At 45.4% G+C, this 22,482-nt stretch overlaps 1 protein-coding gene across 3 annotated transcripts; it reads left to right on the forward strand.

The window, feature by feature from the left end:
* The first annotated feature begins 315 nt into the window (after positions 1-315).
* On the forward strand, positions 316-22,087 carry CISH (cytokine inducible SH2 containing protein). Of its 3 annotated transcripts, none has more exons than XM_039482523.1 (3): positions 316-342; positions 20,089-20,315; positions 20,844-22,087. In XM_039482523.1, the coding sequence occupies exons 2-3, from the start codon at positions 20,168-20,170 to the stop codon at positions 21,344-21,346; spliced, it is 651 nt and encodes a 216-aa protein (XP_039338457.1). In that variant the 5' UTR covers positions 316-342; positions 20,089-20,167; the 3' UTR covers positions 21,347-22,087. The 3 variants fall into 3 exon arrangements, with proteins under 3 accessions (XP_039338457.1, XP_039338456.1, XP_039338455.1); XM_039482522.1 differs by lacking the exon at positions 316-342 and adding an exon at positions 650-698; XM_039482521.1 differs by lacking the exon at positions 316-342 and adding an exon at positions 13,896-14,768.
* The last annotated feature ends 395 nt before the right edge of the window (positions 22,088-22,482 follow it).

The raw sequence follows: 22,482 nt of genomic DNA on the forward strand, positions 1-22,482 counted from the left end.
CCCAAGCAGGCAGAGCGCTCCCTATAGCAGGGTGGACCCTGCTCCTGCTGTGAAGAGGTTTAAAAAGTGGCTTGGCAGGGCTTGAGAGCAGTGGCTCTCAAGGCTGAGTTGATTGGGGAAGTGGCTGCAGCTGGGGGCCATGCCCCAAACAGAGCAACAGGGCCTTATAAGAAGGCAGGGAAGCCAGAAGCCAAACAGTCTCTCTCTGCCTGTAGAGAGAGATGGGCCTGGCTGCAGGGAGCTAGACCAAGTACTTGAGGGAAGCAGGGCTGGGGACAGGCTAAGGAGCTGGGGAGCTCTGGCCTGGAAAGCCCCAGGCTGCGGCCTAGCAGAGGGCTAAAGGTACTGGGGGTTGCAAGGGGCAACCTAGGGGTAAGCAAAGGCAGCAGGTCCAAACCCCCTTTGCTGATGATGAGTACTGGATACTGCAGTCTGCCTCAGTGAACGGGGGCTAGATAGAGACTGGGCAGTAGCCACTACTGAGGTGAAGTGGGGATAGTAGAGTGGGGGGGTTCCTGAGGCAGGGGAAACCCAGAGAGAAAAGGGGTTACTGCTGGGGGCAGCACCCCATGTGAAAGGGCACCGGGGTCCAGGGAGGGACTCGGGCCAGAGGACAGGCGGATCACCGGCCTGCAGAGGGCGCTCCGAATGCTGGACTGAGCTAATTCCCGGAGTGACCAGCAGGAGGTGCCGTGGGGGTGAGTCTGGACCCGTTACAATAACCCTGATAATTTTTGTTACCTTTCTCTGTACCTTTTCCAGTTCTAATATTTCTTTTTTGAGATGAGGTGACCATCTCAAAATGCATGCAGCATTCAAGGTGTGGGTGTATCATGCATTTATACAATGGCATTATATTTACTGTCTTATCATTAAGGCTGCATCTCTGTCACAAAGGTCGCAGAACTCATGGATTCCATGACTTTCTGTGACCTCCGTGACCTCTGCAGCGGCCAGTGTGGTTTACCCTAGGGCTACCCAAGCAGTTGGCCCTGGGGCCAGCTGATCAAGTGACCCCCAGGGACAGCCACACAAGCTGCTGCTGGAGCGGCCCCGAAGCCAGCCACTCAGGTGGCTCCAGGCAGCTGGTGCCGTCAGCCCTGGGGCTCGCCTGAGCAGTGGTCCGGAGGCTGGCGGAGCAGTAGCCCGGAGGGCGGCCGCACCAGCCGCTGGCTCCTGGCCCCAGGGACCACCCAAGTAGCAGTAAGTGGGGCTGGCCTTGGCGGCCTCCCAGAGCAGTGGCACTCAGGGGCCCCCAAATTAAGATTTCGTCAGGAGTATTTATAGTAAAGGTCACGGATTGGTCACAGGCCATGATTTTTTGTTTATTGCCCATGACCTATCCATGACTTTTACTAGAAATACCCCTGACTAAATTGTAGCCTTACTTATCACCTGTATCTTTCCTAATGGTTCCTAACATTCTGTTAATTTTTCTGACTGCTGCTGCACATTAAGCAGATGGTTTTCAGAGAACTAACCATGATGACTCCAAGATCTGTTTCTTGAATGGTAACAGATAACTTACACCCCATCATTTTGTATGTATAGTTGGGATTATGTTTTCCAATGTGCATTACTTTGCACTTATCAACATTGAATTTTATCAGCCATTTTGTTGCCTAGTCACCCAGTTTTGTGATATCTCTTTGTAACTCCTTGCAATCAGCTTTGGACTTGACTATCTTGAGTTATTGTGTATTGTCTTCAAACTTTGTCCCCTCACTGTTCACACCCTTTTCCAGATCATTTATGAATAGATGGAACAGCACAAGTCCCAGTAAGGACCCCGCTACATACCGCTCTGCAATGTGAAAACTGACCATTTATTTCTACCCTTTGTTTCCTGTCTTTTAACCAGTTACTGGTCCATGAGAAGATGTTCCCTCTTAGCCCATGACTCCTTACTCTGCTTAAGAGCCTTCGGTGAGGTACTTTGTCAAAGGCTTTCTGAAAGTCCAAGTACACTATATCCACTATCAGAGGGGTAGCCGTGTTAGTCTGGATCTGTAGAAAGCGACAAAGTCCTGTGGCACCTTTATAGACTAACAGATGTATTGGAGCATAGTATTTCATGGGTGAATACTCACTTCATCATCTGAAGAAGTGAGTATTCACCCATGAAAGTTTATGCTCCAATACTTCTGCTAGTCTATAAGGTGCCACAGGATTCTGTCGCTTTCTATTATATCCACTGGATCACCTTCGTCCACATGTTTGTTGACACACTCAAAGAATTCTAATAGATTGGTGAAGCATGAAATTTCCCTTTATAAAGGCTGGATTGACTCTTCCCCAACATATTGTGTTAATCTATGTGTCTGATAATTGTGTTCTTTCCTATAATTTCAACCAATGATCTGGAGAAAGGGGTAAAAAGTGAGGTGGCAAAGTTTGCAGATGATACTAAACTGCTCAAGATAGTTAAGACCAAAGCAGACTGTGAAGAACTTCAAAAAGATCTCACAAAACTAAGTGATTGGGCAACAAAATGGCAAATTAAATTTAATGTGGATAAATATAAACTAATAAAATAACCCCAACTATACATCCAATATAATGGGGGGCTAATTTAGCTACAACTAATCAGGAAAAAGATCTTGGAGTCATCGTGGATAGTTCTCTGAAGACATCCACGCAGTGTGCAGCGGCAGTCAAAAAAGCAAACAGGATGTTAGAAATCATTAAAAAGGGGATAGAAAATAAGATGGAGAATATCTTATTGCCCTTATATAAATCCAGGGGTATGCCCACATCTTGAATACTGCGTACAGATGTGGTCTCCTCATATCAAAAAAGATATACTGGCATTATAAAAAGTTCAGAAAAGGGCAACTAAAATGATTAGGGGTTTGGAATGGGTCCCATATGAGGAGAGATTAAAGAGGCTAGGACTCTGCAGCCTGGAAAAGAGGAGACTAAGGGGGGATATGATAGAGGTATATCAAATCATGAATGGTGTGGAGAAAGTGAATAAGAAAAAGTTATTTACTTGTTCCCATAATATAAGAACTAGCGGCCACGAAATGAAATTAATGGGCAGCAGGTTTAAAACAAATAAAAGGAAGTTCTTCTTCACACAGCACACAGTCAACTTGTGGAACTCCTTGCCTAAAGAGGTTGTGAAGGCTAGGACTATAACAGGGTTTAAAAGAGAACCTCCATGAATTTATCCAGTTAAGTCCATTAATGGCTATTAGCCAGGATGGGTAAAGAATGGTGTCCCTAGCCTCTGTCTGTCAGAGGGTGGTGATGGATGGCAAGAGAGAGATCACTTGATCATTACCTGTTAGGTTCACTCCTTCTGGGGCACCTGGCATTGGCCCCTGTTGGTAGACAGGATACTGGGCTGGATGGACCTTTGGTCTGACCCAGTACTGCCATTCTTATGTTCTTACGTACTAAAATTAGTCTTACCAGCCTACCTGCCAGGACTGCTTCTGGAGCCTTTTTTAAAATTAGCTGTTACATTAGCTACCCTCCTCTCATCAGGTAGAGGGGCTGATTTAAGTGATTGGTTACACACCACAATTAGTAGTTCTGCTATTTCATTTCTGAGTTCCTTCAGAACTCTTGGGTGACTACCATTTAGCCCTGGTAACTTCTTATTGTTTAATTTACCAATTTGTTTCAAAACCACCTCAATCTGGGTCAGTTCCTCAGATGTGTCACCTAAAAAGAATGGCTCAAGTTTGGGAATCTCCCTCAGATACTCTGCAGTGAAGACTGATGCAAAGAATTCATTTAGCTCTTAATCATCCAGTGGCCCCACTAACTGTTTGGCTGGCTTCCTGCTCTTGATATACTAACAAAAAAAATTGCTGTTACTTTTTGTATCTTGCTAGTTGATCTTCACATTCTTTTTTGGCCTGCCTAATTATACTTTACACTGGACCTGCCAGAGTTTATTCTATTTTCCTCGGTTGGATTTGTCTTCCAATTTTTAAAGGATGACTTTACTTCTAACCACCTCTTTTACTCTGTGATTTAGCCACAGTGGCATTTTTATCCTCTTACAGTGTTTTTTAATTTGGGGGTAAATATTTAGTTTGAGTCCTAAATAGTTTCCATGCAGCTTTCAGACATTTCACCCTTGTGACTGTTCCTTCTAATTTCTGTTTAACTAGCTTCCTCATTTTTTGTGTAGTTCCACTTTTTGAAGTGAAACGCTTGGTGAGTTTCCTTGGTATTTCCTGCCCCCCCCCCCATAAGGATGTTAAATTTAATTGCATTATGGTGGCCAGGGGCAGCTCTACCTTTTTGGCCGCCTCAAGCAGTCATGCGCGGGAGGCGCCCCGGAGCCGCGGGAGCAGCGGGCCTCCTGCGGGCATGACTGCAGAGGGAACGCTGGTCCCGCATGGCTCAGCTGGACCTCCCACAGCTGCGGACGGTTCGCGGGTCCGGTGGCTCCGCTTGAGCTGCCGCAGTCATGCCTGCGGGAGGTCCAGCCGAGCCGCGGGACGAGCGCCCCCTCCGCAGTCATGCCTGCGGCAGGTCCAGTCGTCCCGGGGCTCCGGTGCGCCTCCCGCAGGCATGACTGCGGCAGGTCCACCGGTCCAGCCTGCCGCGCCCCCCCCCCCCCCCCGGCTGCAGGGGACGGGCCGCTCCTCGGCTCGCAGCGGCAGGATGAGCTGGGGCCCCAGCCTTTTGCCGCCCCCTAGATTTTGCCGCCCTAGGCACCAGCTTGTTTTGCTCGTGCCTAGAGCCGCCCCTGATGGTGGCTATAACTGAGTGGTTCAGCTATATACACAATGTGGACCAGATCCTGCCCTCCACTTGGTAGTAAATCAAGAATTGTCTCTCCTCTTGTGGGTTCCAGGACAAGCTGCTCCAAGAAGCAGTCATTAATGGTATCTAAAACTGTTATCTCTGGAACAGATATGGGAATAGTTGAAATCCCCTATTATGGGGTTTTCAGTTTTTGTAGCCTCCCTAATCTCCCTGAGCATTTCACAATCACTGTCATCATCCTCGTCAGGTGGTCAGTAGTAAATTCCTACTGCTATACTCTTAATATTCAATCATGGAATTTCTATCTATACAGTTTGTATGGTACAGTTTGAGTCATTTAGGATTTTTACTATATTTGACTCTCTGCTTTCTTTCACATTTCCCACCAGCGTGACCTACCCTGTCATTCTTATATATTTTGTACACTGGTATTACTGTGTCCCATTGATTATCATCATTCCATCAAGTTTCCATGATACCTATTACATCCATATCCTCATTTAATACCAGCACTCAAGTTCATCCATCTTAGTATTTACACTTCTAGCATTTGTACACAAGTGCTTAGTTGTCTGCCTTCATGTGATGTAACTGAATGGGACTCTTTTTCATTTGACTGTTTCTCTTCAGTTCCTACTGTAACTTTATCAACTTCCATTCTCTCCTCTTTACTAGGATACAGAGAATCCCCTTTAATAAATCCTCACCTAAGGGATATGTCTGTCTGAACCTTTGGCTCCTCTGCAACAGTTGGCTTTCCCTCCAGCCCTTAGTTTAAAAACTCCTTTATGACCTTTTCAATTTTACATGTGTAACCTCCAATAGCAAAAAAGAAAAAAGATTCACCCTGCTGAGTGGGTGGCAGGATCCAAAAGAACCCAGACCTGTCCATCAAAACCTGTAAGCAGATTGCCATTAAAGGAGGTAACCAGGTGGAGAGGGGCACTACACATGCCAGCCATCTAGTTTTGTTTCGTTTTAGGTACAGCCTATTCTTCCTGTACAGGCTCCTCCTTTCCCAAAAAGTTCCCAGTTCCTAATAAACCTAAATCATTCCTCTCAGCATCCCGTCTCATCGACACATTGAGACCCTGCTGTTCTGCCTGTTTAACTGGCCCTGCACATGGTACTGGAAGCATTTCGGAGAATGCTACCATGGAGGTCCTGGACTTTAATCTCTTACCTAGCAGCCTAAATTTGACCTCCATGACCTCTCTCCTACCTTTTCTTATTTCATTGGTACCTACATGTACCACAACCGCCAGCTCCTCCCCAGCGGCAGCACTAAACATAAGTCTGTCCAGGGATGATAGGAATGGAAGGAGCTTGCAACCAGGGGGGACGGAGGATAGGTTAGAGGACCGCACTGTCCCCAGGCAAAGGCAGGTCTATCTGATTGGGGATTTCATACTGAGAAGGTTGGACAGGCCTGTGACCAGGGCCGATCCAGAGAACAGAAGGGTGTGCTGTCTACCGGGCGCTAAAATATGGGATGTGGACCTGAGGTTGAAAAGGATCCTAAGAGGATCAGGTAAGAACCCGTTGATCATCCTTCATGTAGGAACAAATGACACGGCTAGATTCTCGCTAGATAGGATCAAGGGAGACTATGCCAGATTGGGTAAGACGCTCAAGGAAATTGAGGCTCAGGTGATCTTCAGTGGGATTCTACCTGTCCCTAGGGAAGGGTGCCAAAGGGGTGACAAGATCGTGACGATAAATAGTTGGCTGAGGGAGTGGTGTTACAAGGAGGGCTTTGGGATGTATGGGCACTGGGAGGCTTTCGGGGACAGAGAACTGTTCTCACGGGATGGGCTCCACCTAAGTAGGGAAGGAAGTAGAATTCTAGGAGGGAGGCTGGCTCATCTGATTAAAAGAGCTTTAAACTAGACATTGGGGGGAGACGGTTGGGAGAGGTCCAGATACACTCCATGCCAAATTTATACATTGAGAGTGAGAACAACAGGATAACAACAGATATAGCCAGAGGGGGAGGGTTAGGTATAAGGAAGGGGGGGGGGGAACGGATACTAGACTGACAGGTCATACTGGTAGTACTGTGTCCCTACCAAGTTGGGTGAAAAGGGTGAGAGGAGCCAAACAGCAAAAATTAGGATGTTTGTTCACCAATGCGAGAAGCTTAGGTAACAAAATGGAGGAACTGGAGCTCCTGGTCCGAGAATTGAAACCAGATATCGTAGGAATAACCGAAACATGGTGGAACGGTAGCCATGACTGGAGTACAGGTATGGAAGGGTATGTGCTGTTTAGGAAAGACCGAAACAAAGGTAAAGGTGGGGGAGTAGCATTGTATGTCAATAATGAGGTGAAATGTAATGAAATAACTAGCAATGCAATGGATAATACGGAGTCTGTTTGGGCAATGGTGACATTGGGGAAGAAAACTACTAGAGCGTCCCCTGGGATAGTGATTGGGGTGTGCTATAGACCGCCGGGATCTAGCCTGGATATGGATAGAGAGCTCTTTAATGTTTTTAAGGAGGTAAATACTAATAGGAACTGTATGATCATGGGAGACTTTAACTTCCCGGATATAGATTGGGAAACAAATGCTAGTAATAATAATAGGGCTCAGCTTTTCCTAGATGTGATAGCTGATGAATTCCTTCATCAAGTAGTTGCTGAACTGACAAGAGGGGATGCCATTTTAGATCTGATTTTGGTGAGTAACGAGGACCTTATTGAGGAAATAGTTGTAGGGGACAACCTTGGCTTGAGTGATCATGAGCTAATTCGTTTCAAAATAAATGGAAGGATAAACAAAATTGCATCTGAGACTAAGGTTTACGATTTCAAAAGGGCTAACCTTACTAAATTAAGGCGACTAGTTAGGGAAATGGATTGGACTAACATATTTAAGGATCTAAAGGCGGAAGATGCCTGGGGTTACTTCAGGTTGCAGTTGCAGGAGCTGTCAGAGGCCTGTATCCCGAGAAAGGGAAAACAGTTCGTAGGTAGCAGTTTTAGACCGAGCTGGATGAGCAAGCGTCTCAGAGGGGTGATTAAGAAAAAACAGAAAGCGTACAAGGACTGGAAAATGGGAGGGATCAGCAAAGAAACCTACCTTATTGAGGTCAGAGGGTGTAGGGAAGCAGTGAGAAAGGCAAAGAGCCGGGTGGAGATGGACCTAGCGAAGGGGATTAAAACCAATAGCAAAAGGTTTTTTAGCCATATAAATAGGAAGAAAACCAAGAAGGAAGAAGTGGGACCGCTTAAAACTTTAAACGGAGTGGAGATTAGGGATAATCTTGGCATGGCACAATATCTAAACGAATATTTTGCCTCGGTCTTTAATGAGGCTAATGAAGGGCTAAGGAATAGTGGTAGAGGGACTGACGGGAATGAAGATATGGGGGTAGACATTACGGTATCTGAGGTAGAAGCCAAACGTGAACAGCTTAATGGAAGCAAATTGGGGGGGCCGGGATAATCTTCATCCTAGAATATTAAGGGAATTGGCGAGTGAAATTGCAAGCCCGTTAGCAATGATTTTTAATAAATCTCTAAACTCAGGGTTGTACCATTTGATTGGAGATTAGCTAATATAGTTCCTATATTCAAGAAGGGGGAAAAGAAGTGACCCAGGTAACTACAGGCCTGTTAGTTTAACATCTGTAGTATGCAAAGTCATGGAAAATTTTTTAAAGGAGAGAGTGGTTACGGACCTTGAGGCCGATGGCAACTGGGACAAATTACAGCATGGTTTTACGAAAGGTAGATCGTGCCAAACCAACCTGATCTCCTTCTTTGAGAAAGTAACAGATTTTTTTAGACAAGGGAAATGCGGTGGATCTAATATATCTTGATTTCAGTAAGGCGTTTGATACGGTACCGCATGAGGAATTACTGGTTAAATTGGAAAAGATGGGGATCGAAATGAAAATCCAGAGGTGGATAAGGAGCTGATTAAAGGGGAGACTGCAGAGGGTCATATTGAAGGGTGATCTGTCGGGTTGGAGGGGGGTTACCAGTGGAGTTCCTCAAAGTTCGGTTTTGGGTCCGATTTTATTTAATCTATTTATCGCTGACCTCGGAACCAAAAGTAGGAGTGGGCTGATAAAGTTTGTGGATGACACCAAGTTGGGAGGTATTGCCAATTCGGAAAAGGATCGGGATATCCTCCAGGGAGATTTGGATGACCTTGTAAACTGGAGTATTAGTAACAGGATGAAATTCAATAATGAGAAGTGTAAGGTTATGCATTTAGGGATGACTAACAAGAATTTTAGTTATAAGCTGGGGACGCACCAGTTGGAAGTAACGGAGGAGGAGAAGGACCTAGGAGTCCTGGTTGATCGTAGGATGACTGAGTAGGCAATGTGATGTGGCCGTTAAAAAAGCTAATGCGGTCTTGGGATGCATTAGGCGAGGTATTTCTAGTAGAGATAAGGAGGTGCTAGTCCCATTATATAAGGTGTTGGTGAGACCTCATTTGGAGTATTGTGTGCAGTTTTGGTCTCCCATGTTTAAGAAGGATGAATTCAAACTGGAATGGGTACAAAGAAGGGCCACTAGAATGATCCGAGGAATGGAAAGCCTGTCGTATGAAAGGAGACTTGAGGAGCTTGGTTTGTTTTCCTTAACCAAAAGAAGGATAAGAGGAGATATGATTGCACTCTTTAAATATATCAGAGGGATAAATACCAGGGAAGGAGAGGAATTACGTCAGCTCAGTGCTAATGTGGACACGAGGACAAACGGATATAAATTGTCAGTCAGGAAATTTAGGCTTGAAATTAGACGAAGGTTTCTAACCATCACAGGAGTGCAATTCTGGAACAGCCTACCAAGGGAAACAGTGGGGGCAAAGGACCTCCATGACTTTAAGATTATGCTGGATAAGTTTATGGAGGGGATGGTATGATAGGATAATGGGTTTAGTCAATAGGTCAATAACGTGCCACACTGGTAATTAGTACAAAGGGTCAATGTTGGGATATTGTTAGCCTTTTCCAGAGGGTCTGGCTGGAGAGTCTTGCCCACATGCTCGGGGTTCAGCTGATCGCCATATTTGGGGTCGGGAAGGAATTTTCCTCCAGGGTAGATTGGCAGTGGCCCTGGAGGTTTTTCGCCTTCCTCCGAAGCATGGGGCAGGGGTCGCTTGCTGGTGGATTATCTGCTACTTGAAGTCTTTAAATCATGATTTGGAGCATTCAACAGCAGAATCTAGGGAGAGAATTAGTTCAGGAGTGGGTGGATCGGCTTATGTGGCCTGCATCTTGCAGAAGGTCAGACTAGATGATCATAATGGTCCCTTCTGATCTTGAATTCTATGATCTTGAGAGATGTGCAACCTTCACACCTGGTAGGAAATTCACCATGTGGGTCTCCTGGTTATCACAAACCCAACTATCTATATTTCTAATCAAATTCCCCGTTACAACTACCTGTCTCTTCCTAATAACTGGGGTTCCCTTCCCAGGAGAGACTCTTCAGTGCGAGAGGCTACAATGACATCATCTGGGATATTTCCCTCTGTGCCAGCTTGATGTTCTCCTTCCCTGAGACTTTCATCATCCTCAACAGCAGAGAGGCTGTCAGACTGGGGGTCGGACCACTCTACTGTGTCCCTGAATGTCATGTCTATGTGCATCTGTCTCCCTTAGCTCCATCAGTTCAGCCACTCTGGTCTCAAGAGCCAGTACCCTGTCTCTGAGGGCCATGAGTTGATCGCACCAAATGTTCACATATGCCACCTGCTCACAAGGCAGGAAATTGTACATGCTGCATTCAGTGCAATAAACTGGAAAGCCCCCATCTGCTGTTGGATTTCTGCCTGCATTATTTTTACTATTGTGGGGTTTTTTGTTCTTTGTTTTGGGGGGGGAATTATCAGCCTAAATTTAGAGTGTTTATTGGACGTGTCTGGCTCTCACGCTCCCTTGCAAAACTCTGCAGTTTCCTGCTCCTGTTCGCTAGCTCCTCTGGTGGCTTAGGAGGTGGCTTGTTAAATTTGAGTTCTTCCTCAGTTAGCTCTGCCCCATTGTCAAGGGCTCCTACAGGGATTAAGGATCAAATGATAGCAGACTTGAGCAGTTGGGTTAGATTTAAGGCTGTTGTGAAAACCTGACCTAAGAATTTCCTGTCCTTTGTAGGTATAACATTTTACATTTAGGGGTAAATCTAGCACATGAAACATTTCTGGGCCTGATTCTCATTTACAATAAGGCCACTTTACACCCCTCTGGCAGTGTGAAGGGACTTTAAAGTGAGCAACAATTGTATTTAAACCCACTTTAAGGGCCATTTGCATGACTAGTGAAAGTCTCAGTGAAAAGGAGAGTCAGGACCATTTATCTTTTTGTATATACAGGCATTTACCAGTAGATGGTGATAGTGCATTGGTGGAATTTCATAAGGGATGCTAAGTATCAGAGGGGTAGCCGTGTTAGTCTGGTTCATTAGGTATGATGTCCATCCGTTTACATTTGGATGTAAAGGGATGCTGTCATCTTATTCACTTTTATATTTTTTACTTCCCATTATCATTACTGTAAACCCTCCCAGAGCTCTGATATCCTTTTAAACTCTTAAACAAATTATCTTCCATTTGGTCAGCAGTAAGTAATGCTGTGTCTTTTAAGTCTCAATTCAAAGTCCTTCTCCATTGACTTGTACCTTCTGCAGACACTTACACAGGGATGCTACCTAGTCGGAATGGCAGTGGGTTACACTGGCTTTGCACAGGGTAGATGACTACACAAGGTGAAGGACAATGGTGAATCGTGCACTCTGTTTTGTTTATCTTTTTTGTGCATTGGTGCAAGCATCAGGGATGTCAGGAGTGTGAATGATAGACAAGAATCTCAGCTGATGTACCGTGATGGAGAGCTATTGAAGTCAATGGAACTTTGAGGATCTGCCCCACCATCTGTAAGTTAAATACAGACAGAAGAGGGAGTGTGTGTAGATCTGACTAAAATGTAGCTGTTCTCTTTCCATATTTTGGTGACCGGTTTTAGTAATAGATCCAGTACTTAGAAACAGGACATTCACTGGAACACATTTACCCACCACCTTTCAGGGGATTACCAAGATGAGTTATATATACACACCAGTACACTTCTTTACTGATGTGCACACCCACCTACCACCACTCCCATAGCACCAAAGAACTGAGTTATCAAAGGTTTCAGAGTAGCAGCCGTGTTAGTCTGTATCCGCAAAAAAAACAGGAGTACTTGTGGCACCTTAGTCTTTAAGGTGCCACAAGTACTCCTGTTTTTTTTGAGGTTATCAAATTGAGTGCATTTGTTGATTTTTGGCTTTTGCCACTTCATACTTAGTTATGTACTCCTGCTCCTTGTAGAGAAGTGTTTTTCAGACAATGGTCACTAGATAGAGCCTGATAAATCTAAGAAATCTGTGAAGATGCCTTTTCCATGTCCCTACTGAGCTGCCATGCTCCTGCCTAAGATATAATAACTGTATTACCTCAATGAACTTCCCTTCATAACTGAAGCAGAAGATGCACTGTGAATGTAAAGGTTAATTAGCCATTGCCAGAGACTACTACCTGGAAAGTCAGGAAGATACGCATGGAATTTTTTGGCAGCTTGTAGGGGACCTGATCTGTTCTCTCCTTCCCCCCCCCCCCATCCCCCAAGGCCACATGGCTATGTTAAAAATGACTCTGAAGGTAGGGGGAGTCACTGGTTTTATATACCTTATCCAGAGGCTAGGACCCTCTTCAAAGACTAGGAGATTCCCAGGTTACAAGGGCACTTGGCCAACTACATAGCCCAACATCTACTGTTCAGCTGTCTTTTCTGACTATAAGGGACTCCTCACTGGCACTCTTGTGGACAGTCCCAGTGGAAGTTCCAAGGATTCCATTTCTCTAGGGCAGAGGTCCTCTAGGGGGACATAGAGGAACATTTGGGGGAGGGGGAGGGTGTGGCTGGGGCCAGGCCAACCCTCACTGGGTGGGGGGGAATGGAGCACCACCCAGCTCCACTTCTGGCCCTGGCCCATGCCTGAGGCTACAGCCCCTCCTCCACCCTCAGCTATGGCCCCCTTTCTCCTGTCTGCATCCTCTTCCTTCCCCCCCCCAAGAGCTGTGGCCCTGCTCCCGGCCCTGGCTCTGGGGGAGGGGCACAGACAGGAGTGAAGGGGAGCATAAGGTAAAAAGTTTGGGGACCACCGCTCTAGAGCTCAACCTGCTCACTGTCTTATCCCTTAAGGTGGTCCCTACAGATCAGTGACTGAGATGCATTGGCCTGGGTGGTATGGAATTTATTCATTTAGCCATTAATAAATCTAAGTGGGACAACAGAAAAAGGTTTCTAACCATCAGAGGAGTGAGGCTCTGGAACAGCATCCCAGTAGGAGGAATGGGTGCAAACAACCTAACTAGTTTGAAGAGGGAACTTGATAAATTTAGGAATGGGATTATAGGATGGGCTTGCCTGCAATAGCAGGAACTGGACTCAATGACCCAGGAAGTTCCTTCCAGTACTACCTTCTATGTTCCTTGGAAGGTGTTTGCTCAGCTATTGCCCCTGCAGTCCTTGTTCTGTGAATTAAAGAGAAATTATCTCTGGGGCTCTCAACTCAGCACCTTTCACGTTCACCAAATCCACTTGGAAAACATGATTCTCAGTGTTGAAATCTCAGCCTGTCTGGCCAGACACTGCCGGGTTGGCGAGGAAAGGGAAAGGTTGTTTGTTTTTATGAGAAAGCAGGGGGAATTGACAAGTTTGGTGCTACAAGTTAAAGCTAGAGGAGGGGAGTTTTCTTGATCCTAGCCTTGTGGTACAAAGCCTAACAAGGAGGCTACTTGCCGATATTTGGAGCAGCGGGTGCATTACAGCTGCTCTCTGGTTTCACATAGCCATCTGGGAATGGTCAGCAAGGTTTCTAATCTCGCTTTTTCCTAGTCACATGGTCAAAGGGCCCCTGGTGATTGCAACTGCTGCCTGCATTTCCCTCCCTCTTCTCCTGTGTGCGTGTGTTTCTCTGTGACTGTGGGGGAGGGGCTCATTGCAGCTTGCAGCGTCAGCTCAGCCTCATTCGCCTCTGATTGGCAGACCTCTGAGGTCCAGCCCAGCCTTGGTTTGCTCTGATTGGCAGAGCTCTGTTGTCCAGCCCAGCTTTCCTGGAAAGTTCTTGGAAATCTATCAAAGGTATTTCTGTGAACACACAGAGGGGACAGCAGCCAAATGCTTTATAAAACAGAAAACAACTTACAACTTTTCAGCTGAGTCCCTGGAAGGAGCTGACCAATCTGACCTGACCCTGCCTTTTTCCTTGGGGATTTTGGTATATTTTGGAGGCTCTCCCCCCACCCCAATTATCTGGAGTGCAGTGCTGACATCAAGATGTCCATTACGGACACATCTATTTATACTTTTTGTTTTTTAATGTCAGAACAGTGATGTGAATACAATACAATTCCAGGAATCCGTCACTTCCTGGAACAGATTAAAAGGGGCAAACAAAAGATTACTTAGTTGTGTTTTTCCCAGAGCTTCATTACTCCTGGAGCCAGCGTCCAAGTAGGTTGCAGCTCTCCCAGCTCCACATTCAGGGAGAGATTATTTATTGATACCTATTTATTGTTATTTCGGAGGTGCTTTAAATCCTGACTTGAAAGGTCGTTCTGAAGGAGATTTCATTCCTTCTTTTTAAATCGTTTTTCCTTTTCTCTGGTCATTTTTATTTTTTTTTCTTTTTAATCAGAGCAAGAATATATTTTATTATCTTCAGAAGCACCAAGACTGCGCACATTTTCCTAACTAAAGTTGCTGAAAAATCAGTAAAATTTTTCTCTGGGCAGCCTGATTTGCTTTCTGCTTGGCTTCTCCCGGTGTGTGAACTCCAGAGTGTCGTGGAAGAGGTTTGTTGGGAGCAGTCCAGTCTTTTTCTTCCTGTGAATTCCTAACTAAAGATTTGCCCTAGCTCCTCTGGGGAACAAAGAAGGCGGCAAGAAAAAGGGGAAGACCATTTTCCCATCCTATTGAAGACTTAATGCGTTTTTCTTTGTCCTGGAGTGACATGATCATCTGTGTTCAGGGGTAAGATTCCTTGCAGCCTTCATTTTAAACGCTTGATTTGAGAATTCTCAATAACAGACTGGGGCAGATCCTCAGCTGGTATAAACTGATGTAGGTCTATTCAGGTTAATGGGGTTATGCTGATTTGCATCAGCTGAGTATCTGGCCCTCAGTACATGTGAGTGTCTTTTGTTTCTGGGGTTTGTATATCTTTTGTCTAAGAATGGCATGAACAGACACCCTGATATCCATGTTCTCTCTATAGCTGAGAAATCACATGGCACTCAAGGTTCTTACAGGTAAAAATTAGTTAGGGGAAAAGTCTGACTATGCTGTACAATATATCATATGTAAAACTAGAGAGGAGAGAAGCACAGAATAATAGGAACTATCCGATTTCTCCATAGAAACAAACTACTTACAGGGAAAAGCTTTTCAGGAATTTTTTTTAAAACTGTCTATGTCTAATTCCAAATGAATATATAGAATTAATGTATATTTCTTCTTGCATAGCTTTTCTATACAAGATTATGTGTGTGTCCATGCATGTGTATACACACAGTGCATTATAAAAATTAAAGCTGGGGAAAGCCCTAGTGCCCCAGATATCCAATAAAGTGCAAATACATTCTTGTGCATGCCTAATTTTATCATATAAGTACCCCTGGCTAGTGCATGCATATTGGCATTTGCATGCTCACATGGTCAGTTAGGCACTACATGGGTCATCTACATATGTGCGTACCTGATCTGCATGAATATATTAGGCATTTGTGCTCTTGGAAATATTTGCAAGCTCCCACCTTCATTAATGGCTGGCCATGATGTCATTTTAACCATCCTGTTTGCCACTAGAAGATTTTCCTCACAGCATTATACTTTTTGCTCTGTCTACTTTTAAGTGACTCAAGTCTGGGGATTTCCACCACTTCCCCTGAGAGCCCCCAATGTCTCATAGAGCTCACTATTACAAATATTTTCCTGCTGCTCAACCTATGTCTTCCTTTGCTTGGTTTCACCCATGTTTTCAGCCCACATGATAGTGCTCCTAGCCAAGCTGCTTGAAATTAATTTTTCAGTTTAGGCTTTGCAGGACACTATCATATGCTTTACTGAAGTGCAAATATATAATCTCTACAGCCTACCTATCATCTATACCTATAACCTGTCCTTCATTCCAATGGGGCAAGTTTGTCCACTGTTTGTCTTTATAAAGCTGCTTGTTCCATTGTCCTCTAAGATTGTATGCATTTTGGACCCAATCCTGCCCTTCTTACTCAGGCAAAAGTCCTGTAGGAGTTGATGGGAGTTTGCCAATATAAGGAGTGTAGGACTGGTCTTCCTGTACTATTTCACTATGTGTGTCATTATGAAGTTTGACTTATCACAGAGGAAATGGTAAAGATCACTCTAATTGGTACCACCGGTGTCTGTGCTCTTGTATCTTCTTAGTTCTCCAGGGCTTTTCTCGAGGAGTCAGAAAAAGTTTGTTTGCTGCTTCTTTTAGGACAAAAAGATGGATATCAACTGGACCTGCTGATTTTTATAAATACACTTTCTTCCACATAGTTCTTTATCTGGTTCATAATAGCAGCTATAGTCACACGTATTCTGTTCATTCCTGATCCTTGACCTCTTTTCTATATTTGTCTTGTTTAGTAGCTCAGCCACTTTTGAATCATCATTAATTAGACTCCATTAATGGGTCCATGTTCCTGCCACACATAGATTTTAAAACTTTCTTTCACTGCAGTGTGTTCATTAGAGGTTCTGTAACCCCAGGCTTTTTTATACGTATGGAAGGGCAGCAAAATCCATGCAGCATCCCCTGTTACCTTTCCCTGGATATTGTGGAAGAACCCCACTGGAAATGCACGGGGGTTTGGGCTTCACAGATTTTAAGTGGCAGGATAGTCAGGGAGCAAATGGGAGCCAGAGGATGACCACTGTAGGTGAACTAATCTTTCTCCAATCCACACTGGCCCCACTTCACAAGAGCTTTTGTGACTACGGAGAGGGGATTGTACATAGTGGTGCTAGAACAAGTTTTATAGTGGGGGTGCTGAGAGCCATTGAACCAAACTGTAAACCCTGTATATAATGGAAACCACTTCAAGCCAGAGGGTGCGACAGCACCCCCTGCACTCCTAGTTCCAGCACCTATGATTGTACACAGAGTTTAAAGACTTGAGCCCTTTCTACATCTCTGAAGTGAAATGGGAAGCTGTGAACCAATTCATTTAGTGAAAGGGGAATGGCCTCCCCAAGGTGGCTTCAAGATAAGTCCTGGAGGTTCAGAGTCCGCATTCCATGAGACAATGGAAGATACAGAAGCAGCATAGTGAAAGCAGGAGCAGAACTTTCTAATAAATTATCAGTTAAGGTACCTAGTGATTGTCTAAAGATTCCATTCAAAACCGCTTCCAGGTCTCTCCATCTCCCCCAGACAAATCTTAATCCCCTTCCCAAATCAGGTGTCTAAAAAGCAAAATGGTTCTCATGCTAGCAACAAGAAAACATTTCTTTAAACACAAGACTTTGCCTGAGGGCGTAGCAGAAACATTTCCAAGAAGAAGCAAGCTCAATTTTGGAATCCAAGCTGCAGCACTATTGTTCTCGAGCTGGGAATGAGGTCTGTGCACCATGGGACCCCTTCTCCCCTACCTTTCACCTTTGGCAGTCATTCATCTCTGTGCAATGCAAACTGCTGGTGTAAAAAGCTACCAATCCTCCACTGAGGGCAGCATTTGACACCCACTTTTCACAGTGATTACACAAGGTGCAAGGCAGTGGAGAATCAGGCCTGTACTACTTCTTTTTGAAAGAGCACAGGCAGTGCCCAAAAGCTACTGAATATAACCCAGGTCAGACTTTCCTTGGAGAAAGTGTCTGTTCTTCCTTCACGACAGTGCTACCATGGAAGGGAATCTTATCCAGAGCCATTGCCTGCAAAACAAGAGCCACAGAGAAATGCTTTGTACACTAGATATCAGAGAATACTGGTGAAAACCAGGGGCTAAAACAAAGATTTAGCAGGTGAGGTCTTCTGGGATAGAAATTAATAGGCAGGATTCAAAGTCCATGCATGTCATATCTTGCTTTTCCTAAAGTAGAGATTGGCTGAAGAAGACAAGGGATGTATTTGGCTGGTGTTTTAACTCACAACAGTCTCTTCTGAAAGTCTGTGGAGCATTTGATTTTGTGGGATCAGTGTGTCGTCCTTGACTGCCCTTCATTGTTTAAGAATACTGAGTGTCCCTCACTTTAGAGCCAGATTTACCTATGGCCCCATAAATGCAGAACCGTGGAACTCTGACTGCAGCTCGCTCTCTCTCTTAAAGGAAGAACTCCCCTTCAGTCCCCTCTGTCCTATTGTTCTTCATATGTCTCTCCTTTTGGATCTTTGTCCCACAATTGGGACACAGCAGGGCGAGAGGGCTGGAGAGAGGAGTGGGCCAAGCCAAGGTAGGGTGGGAAAGATCAGTCTGTAACCTTATCCCTGCCTCATCCACATTTGTGTGCCCATTAAATGTCACTGTCTATACAAAGGACAAAGTTGATAAGATTGGAGGAGAAACGCCAGGGACATCTGTCCTCTCTCCCCCTCTTTTTCCTATGACGTGGGAGAATGCTGCAGCTGCCTTTTTAAATCTCCATTAGCTTCAGGCAGTCCCTATGTCTCAAGTTGGGGATTGTACTGCATTTCCCTGGGAACACATTTACCTTATATTTTTTGACCCTAGAGAGGTCACCTTGGTGCCAGGTGCAGTAGGGATAAACATTTGAGATGTGCTGCAGCACAGGGTTGAGTGAGGGTGAAGAGTGACAGAAGGCCTGAGCCACGCCCAGTCAGACCCTCCTATCAGCTGCTCTTTTTATTCTCTTTCCTTTAATTTTGCATTTCACTCTTGCCAGCTCTGTAGGATTTTCACATGCAGGAGCAACGCAAGTAGGGTGCTGCTCACCTAGAGCACTGACACACATGCTGCTTATTTTCAACCTCCTTCTGCAGGACATGCAGCTTTGTACATTCCCCTGGCAGTGAAAACTCTGGGCTACTTCCTCAGACTCAGAAGTCTGACTGGCAATGAGAGCTTCTTCCTTACACTCCATCATCCTGTACTCTCACCACAGGTTAGCATTCCCCATGGCACAGAGAAGGACTTGTCACAGACCACAGGGCAACGGGACACATTGCAGCTAGTTGCTAGAAGGCTACAATCCTGCTCCCTTGGAAGATTTATAACCACACTGAACAATGCTCACTATGGCACTACCTTGTTGAAACCCTTCTACCATTATAAACATGCCAGGGGCTGGGTGGTTCCACTTTACACTGTTTCCTTCATGCCATTTGAATGCCAGGGCCTGTGTAGTGCCAGGGACTGGCTAGTTATTCTGCTGTGATGGCATTTCAAGATCAGCACACACTTAGCTTCTAACAGACATGACAAGATCAGGCCAACCTGTAGTGACAGGAAGATAACTGGGGGGAGGGAGGGTGAAGGTGATTCTCCTCTCAGACACACTGTCATAAATCTGGAGTAACTCCACCGAAGTTTAAACCAGTGAAACAGAATCAGGCCCGCTGCATGTCATCAGGAATACTATCTGTATCTCCTCCCCACAGCCTTATTAAAAATGCAATATCCTATATATTAGAGCAGTGGCCCTCAACCTTTCCAGACTACTGTACCCCTTCCTTGAAGGAATCTGATTTGTCTTGTGTATCCTGAAGTTTCACCTCACTTAAAACTACTTGATTACAAAATCAGACATAAAAATGCCCAAGTGTCACAGCGCACTAATACTGAAAAATTGCTGACTTTCTCATTTTTACCCATATAATTATAAAATAAATCAACTGGAATATAAATATTGCACTTACATTTCAGTGTATAATATATAGAGCAGTATAAACAAGCCCTTGTCTGTATGAAATTGTAGTTTGTACTGACTTTGCTAGTGCTTTTTATGTAGCCTGGTGTAAAACTAGGCAAATATCTAGATGAGTTGATGTACCCCCTGGAAGACTCTGCGTACCCCTCAGAGGTATGCATACCCTGAGTTGAGGACCAATGGATTAGAGGAATGTCAGACTCTTGGTGGAGTTACAAGGTGTTTGAACTAGTGTCCCTTCCAAGGTGGAAAAAGCCACCCATGCCTCCCTGCATCGAGGGGTTCATCTTTAACTCTGTGATGTTTGTTTTTTCCTTTTCTACTTCTGTTGGAAACATAACTATAGTGAGGATCTCTTTACAGAACACGTGCAGACGCTGATCTGATAATGCAACCTTAGGCAAGACAAGCTAAAAATCACACAATACATCCTTCATTTCAGACCCCATCCTTTGCTGGCGGAGGAGAAGATCAGGAGACAGTCGCTCAGAGGCATTGCAGTGGATTTGTCCGAGCAGATCATGCAACCTCGCTCCGTTATGGTCTTCCAGGGAGAATCTGCTCCTGCCTTCATGGCACCTGCTCCTGAGAATAACCTGCCTAGGATGCGAGATCCTGAAGAAGACCTGTTATGCATTGCAAAAACCTTCTCCTATCTGCGAGAATCCGGTAAGGCTCTACCCACCAACATGAGGTCACTGGGTGAGGAGGCCACAGGGTGTGGGAAAGAACGCTATGTGAGTCACCTCTAAGAAGAATTTCCTCTCCTAGGAAGGTCGCTAGGCACTAAGGTTGGTCTGCTGTAAGTGTCTTGCCCCAGAAGCTGTTACAGCAGAAACTTATCAGTGCAACGAGTGGTCCTGGTCTCAGCCACCATACAGTCAGAGTTTATATCACAAAGTAGCCTACCACTAGCATACATGGGAGCTTTGCCTTTAATAGCTCAATTGACAGAAAGGGGAACTGGCTCCTCTGTCTGTGTAAGCCCCAAACACTGCAGAAGTGGCCTCCCCTCCCCCAGCCTAAGCACACTGATGGAAAACGTAGGCTGGAAACCTTGCAGGGCTTGGCTATGCCATCTCTACTGTTTTTCCCATGAAGCCTCCTCCTGCCTCCCTGATATGAGCAGCCTGTGTTTTCAGTCTAGTGATGATTCTTTCTTTCTAAATGAACTCTCTTTTTGGGATTCCTTTCCAGGCTGGTATTGGGGGTCTATCACAGCCAGTGAGGCCAAGCAGCATCTTCAGAAGATGCCTGAGGGTACCTTCCTGGTACGGGACAGCACCCACCCCAGCTACCTGTTCACACTCTCCGTCAAGACCAACCGGGGTCCCACCAATGTGCGCATTGAATATGCCGACAGCAAGTTCCGGCTCGACTCGAACTGCCTGTCCAAACCCCGCATCCTGGCCTTCCCAGATGTGGTCAGCCTTATCCAGCACTATGTCATGTCCTGCACAGTGGAGAACAAGAATGAGGCCCCTTACCCACCGCCCTCGCCCCTGTCCTCCATGCAAAAGGAGATGGTGGCTGCGGCAGTGCACTTGAAGCTGATACGGCCACTCAGCCGCAAGGACAGTGTCCCCAGCCTACAGCACCTGTGCCGGCTACAGATTAACAAGTTGACAGAGGAGGTGGACCAGCTGCCCCTGCCCAGGAGGATGGGGGACTATTTGAAGCAATATCCCTTCCAGCTCTGAGGTACAGCCGACTGGCCTTAGACCAACAGACTAGAATCTTGATGTCTTTTTGTCTCGTTGAAGCATGGCATCAAGGGGGTACAGTAAAGACATGGTCATCAGCAGTGATTGCATCCACTTTTCCTCTCCCCTCCCCCAATTCCACGTCTACACCAGGGAGGGGGCTGATGGTACCTGTGAACTGTGGGGCACAATCCAACCTCCAAGCCGCAGAGGCTTGAAGGAAATGCTCTTGACACATGCACACTACTTGAATTTTAGAGCTGCCGTGACATTAGGAGTATTACCATTGTTCTTATCACTATTTATTTCCTTGGTAGCCTCTCTCCTGATATTTTAAAGCACCTTTTAGTCCATTGTTTTTGTTTCTTTTCCTTTCAAGAAATGAGGGATGGACCTGGGCTGGAATAAAGGATCCCAACCCAGACCAAACTCAAAACTCCAGGGCAGTTTGGATCTGGATTCAGATCTGGATTTGAGTGTCACCTCTTTGACTCTGTCTTTGAAGTAGGCCACTCTAAATTCAACATCCAAACACCCCTGGCAACATGGGGGAAACTGAGATTCAGATGAGAGTTTGGATCCAAACTTTGGCACCTGGGCCCAACTCTGAAACATATGGTCTATTTCCTAAATTCACAAACTAAGAAAGGGCTGGAAATGCTGTGACCTCCAAGCGGTATGTATGGCAGGCATCTGTATATTTCACTGGGATGACACCAAGGTTGGAAGAATTTTTGGGTAAAAACACCTCTCCTCTGCAAATTCACAGGTTCTGGATATTGAGTTTGGGATAAGGAAGCCCCGCTCTGTTCCCCTGCCCGCCCCTATCCTCTTTCCCATTTCAAAAGGAAGTTCCCAGTAACACTTTTACATTAACCTTGGCAATCCAAGTCCCAGGCTGATTATCTTCAGGCAGTGGGGGGTTGTGGGCATCTCTCCCATATGGCTTGTGTTTTCTTCCCATCAGTGTCAATCTCTTGACACTGCCCTTGCCTTGGTGAAGTAGGGAGAAGGGTGGTGGCAGCCTGGCCTTGGCTCAAAGCTGGCTCTGCTGAGCTGCAATGATGACACATGGTTTGGGGTTATTTATTTATTTATTCTTTCAGTGGCACAGGAAAAAAACCACACCTGTC

Source organism: Mauremys reevesii, linkage group 7, assembly GCF_016161935.1.
Source record: "Mauremys reevesii isolate NIE-2019 linkage group 7, ASM1616193v1, whole genome shotgun sequence".
NCBI classification, from domain to species: Eukaryota; Metazoa; Chordata; order Testudines; family Geoemydidae; genus Mauremys; species Mauremys reevesii.

Excerpts from the sequence above, each read along its gene's own strand:
- CISH (XM_039482521.1), top strand. The coding sequence starts at position 14,722 with ATGCGTTTTTCTTTGTCCTGGAGTGACATGATCATCTGTGTTCAGGG. Across the intron at positions 14,769-20,088 it reads ATGATCATCTGTGTTCAGGG|ACCCCATCCTTTGCTGGCGG; the intron begins GTAAGATTCCTT and ends CCTTCATTTCAG. Across the intron at positions 20,316-20,843 it reads CTCCTATCTGCGAGAATCCG|GCTGGTATTGGGGGTCTATC; the intron begins GTAAGGCTCTAC and ends ATTCCTTTCCAG.